Genomic DNA, 2,500 nt, shown 5'->3' on the forward strand with positions numbered 1-2,500 from the left:
CCACTACTACCATAACCACCACTTTCACCACCACCGCCCTCTAATCCTTCAAATTGCATTGACTTTTGTATGATATTCCTATTATGTATTTGTAAGCTTATGGAATAAGAAATTGCTTATTTAATGTAACCATTAAATTCTTTCATCCCTGCTTTTCACCCATTCAATTCCTGATTACAGGTATAAAATATGAAATAAGTATACTCTAACACAGAATTATTTTTAATCAGATTGTCCTAATTTGGGTATTTGTAGGTGATTTACTTTTTTCTTTGGCTTACAATGCACACACACTGAGAATTATGCATTAAGAGATAACCAAGCCTTTTGTCTTACCTTGTTGCAATAACTTGTATCTCACCTTCTCATGGTTCCTATGTCTTTCTCTTTCCTGCAGCTGTTTGCCTGATTTCCCTCAACAGGCACCTCGGTAGTTTGGACCCAACTCTTCCCATTGACTCAGAGCAGATGAAGTGCAGCAGAGCTGCCATAGACTTCTTGAGGTGCACTTTTGAGTGTGAAGAAAAATTCCTGTGGAAAATTTACCCAACCAAGACCTTCAAGACATTGCAAGAGTCTTTAAAGATTCTTACAGAGTAACTATCTTTAGTGGTTGAGTTGTTTGATTCCATCACTTGTTTCCCCTTTTTCTTGTTAATTTTTTTTTCTTTCTTCCTTTTTTTCTTCTTATTCTCTTCTTTATCACATCTCTTGTACTACTACTACTTCTTTTTCATCTACTTTTACTTCTTTCTTTTCTTTCCATTCATTTTTGGTACTTAAAGCTAAAGTTTAAAGTAACTTTATGCTCTGCCTTTTCTCCCTGTGAAACTGGAAATACAAAGCATATGTTTAGCTTAATATCTATGAAATATGAATATCCAGATGTCTGTTACAGGGTGTGCGACAGGACACTTCGGGAATTCAAAGAGGGGATAGAGGAAAGGAACACGAGAGACCCAGATCGTAGCCTCAACATGATTGAACAACTGTTGCTGGATCCAGATCTCTCACACAAGGACGTTGTCACTTTCATGATTGACCTCCTACCCGGGGGAACAGAGACAGTTTGTTTTCTTTAAGATTTTAGTGTTTTATATTTTATGCTTTCTGAGGTTATATGCCTCATATATTAGAAAGTTGCTAACATTCCTTGCATTGTATATATTTAGAAAAATTAGGTTGATAATAGTGGTAGTATAAAACTATAGTGTTATTTATAACTTAGTATAATTAGTTCAAGCATGTACAAGTGAAAAGAGAATTTAGAAGTATAATTAGTACAAGCATGTACAAGTGAAAAGAGAATTTAGAAAAGTAGAATCATTGTTCTCTTTCATTATGATATATATTGTCAAGCAGGTTGAAATCAACCTGACATAAGCTAAATCTGTTTTTATTTTTTTGCCGTAATTTTTACCAGATATGCATGTAATTAAGCTAGAGATATATTGATAGAAAGTTCACAAAAGTGTGGAAGATCATCAATCTTCTCCCTCCTTTCAGATGACCAATTCCAGCATAGTGTTTTTATACCTTCTGGCCAAACACCCTCACGCTCAAGCCAAAGTCCAAGAGGAGGTTGATCGTGTGCTTGGAAGGGACTTGAGCCCAATCACGGCCAAGCAAATAAATCAACTGTCTTATATCAGAGCAACTTTGAAAGAAAGCTTTAGGTAAGTTATCCATAAGGTTGATTGTGAGGCCTCTTTGTTTTGATTTTCCTTCCTCAAGGGCCACTTTTTATAGCAATGATGAAGTACTGTATTTTGGTACAACTTCAGTGTCTGTCACTGAGATGCTGTTCTGCCAAATGTGTCAAAGGTGCCTTTGATGAAGTTCATCTTGAGACTAATTCATAGTTAGTCTAGCATCGCTCAGATTGACAGATTGTAGAAGTTATTCATCAACTTGCATGAATTCAAGTACAATAAGAATGCTATTTACTTTGAATTTATTATTAGACTTTTTAGTCAATAGCAAAGGATAAAAACTTGCATTCTTTAGTCATCCTTTTCCATATAACAGCCTCTTGAAAATCTTCCATGTAGTTTTCTCAAAATAGATGAAATAGACTTCATGAGAGGTTTATTAGAACTGAAAGTAATTTTGTGTATCCGACAGATTATTACCTCCTGCTATAGGAACAAATAGGATACTACAGAATGATGTCAAAATCAGAGGATATACTCTTCATAAAGGGGTAAGATGTTACTCCTTTTGAGAGTTGTTATTTTGAGCTTGAACTGATGAATGTAATTCGTTAAAAATTTTGATAATTTTGTCTGGATTATTCTTTGTGATAAGAAATAAAATGACTAGACTTGATAAATTATAAAAATGAAACATAAGCAGCATGCTAATAGGACTTTGTTTCACACAGTGGAACTGTATAATGTTGAGTGGTGTCTCTGGCTTGGATGAGTCACAGTTCCCTCGGCCACAAGACTTTGTCCCTGAACGCTGGCTGCGGCATCAACCCCTGGGTCAGATTCATCCC

General features: G+C 35.4%; 1 protein-coding gene across 3 annotated transcripts in view; it reads left to right on the forward strand.

The window, feature by feature from the left end:
• The window catches only part of LOC113803004 (probable cytochrome P450 301a1, mitochondrial), a 16,553-nt gene that overhangs the window by 13,154 nt on the left and 899 nt on the right, over positions 1-2,500 (forward strand). For all 3 annotated transcript variants that reach the window (XM_070117743.1, XM_070117745.1, XM_070117744.1), the window contains exons 6-10: positions 398-596; positions 899-1,067; positions 1,507-1,676; positions 2,125-2,203; positions 2,384-2,500. The exon at positions 2,384-2,500 is cut by the window's right edge and continues 87 nt beyond it. In XM_070117743.1, coding sequence (XP_069973844.1) covers positions 398-596; positions 899-1,067; positions 1,507-1,676; positions 2,125-2,203; positions 2,384-2,500 — 734 coding nt within the window. The remainder of the gene's footprint in view (positions 1-397; positions 597-898; positions 1,068-1,506; positions 1,677-2,124; positions 2,204-2,383) is intronic.

Source organism: Penaeus vannamei, chromosome 41 (assembly GCF_042767895.1).
Source record: "Penaeus vannamei isolate JL-2024 chromosome 41, ASM4276789v1, whole genome shotgun sequence".
Classification (NCBI taxonomy): Eukaryota; Metazoa; Arthropoda; class Malacostraca; order Decapoda; family Penaeidae; genus Penaeus; species Penaeus vannamei.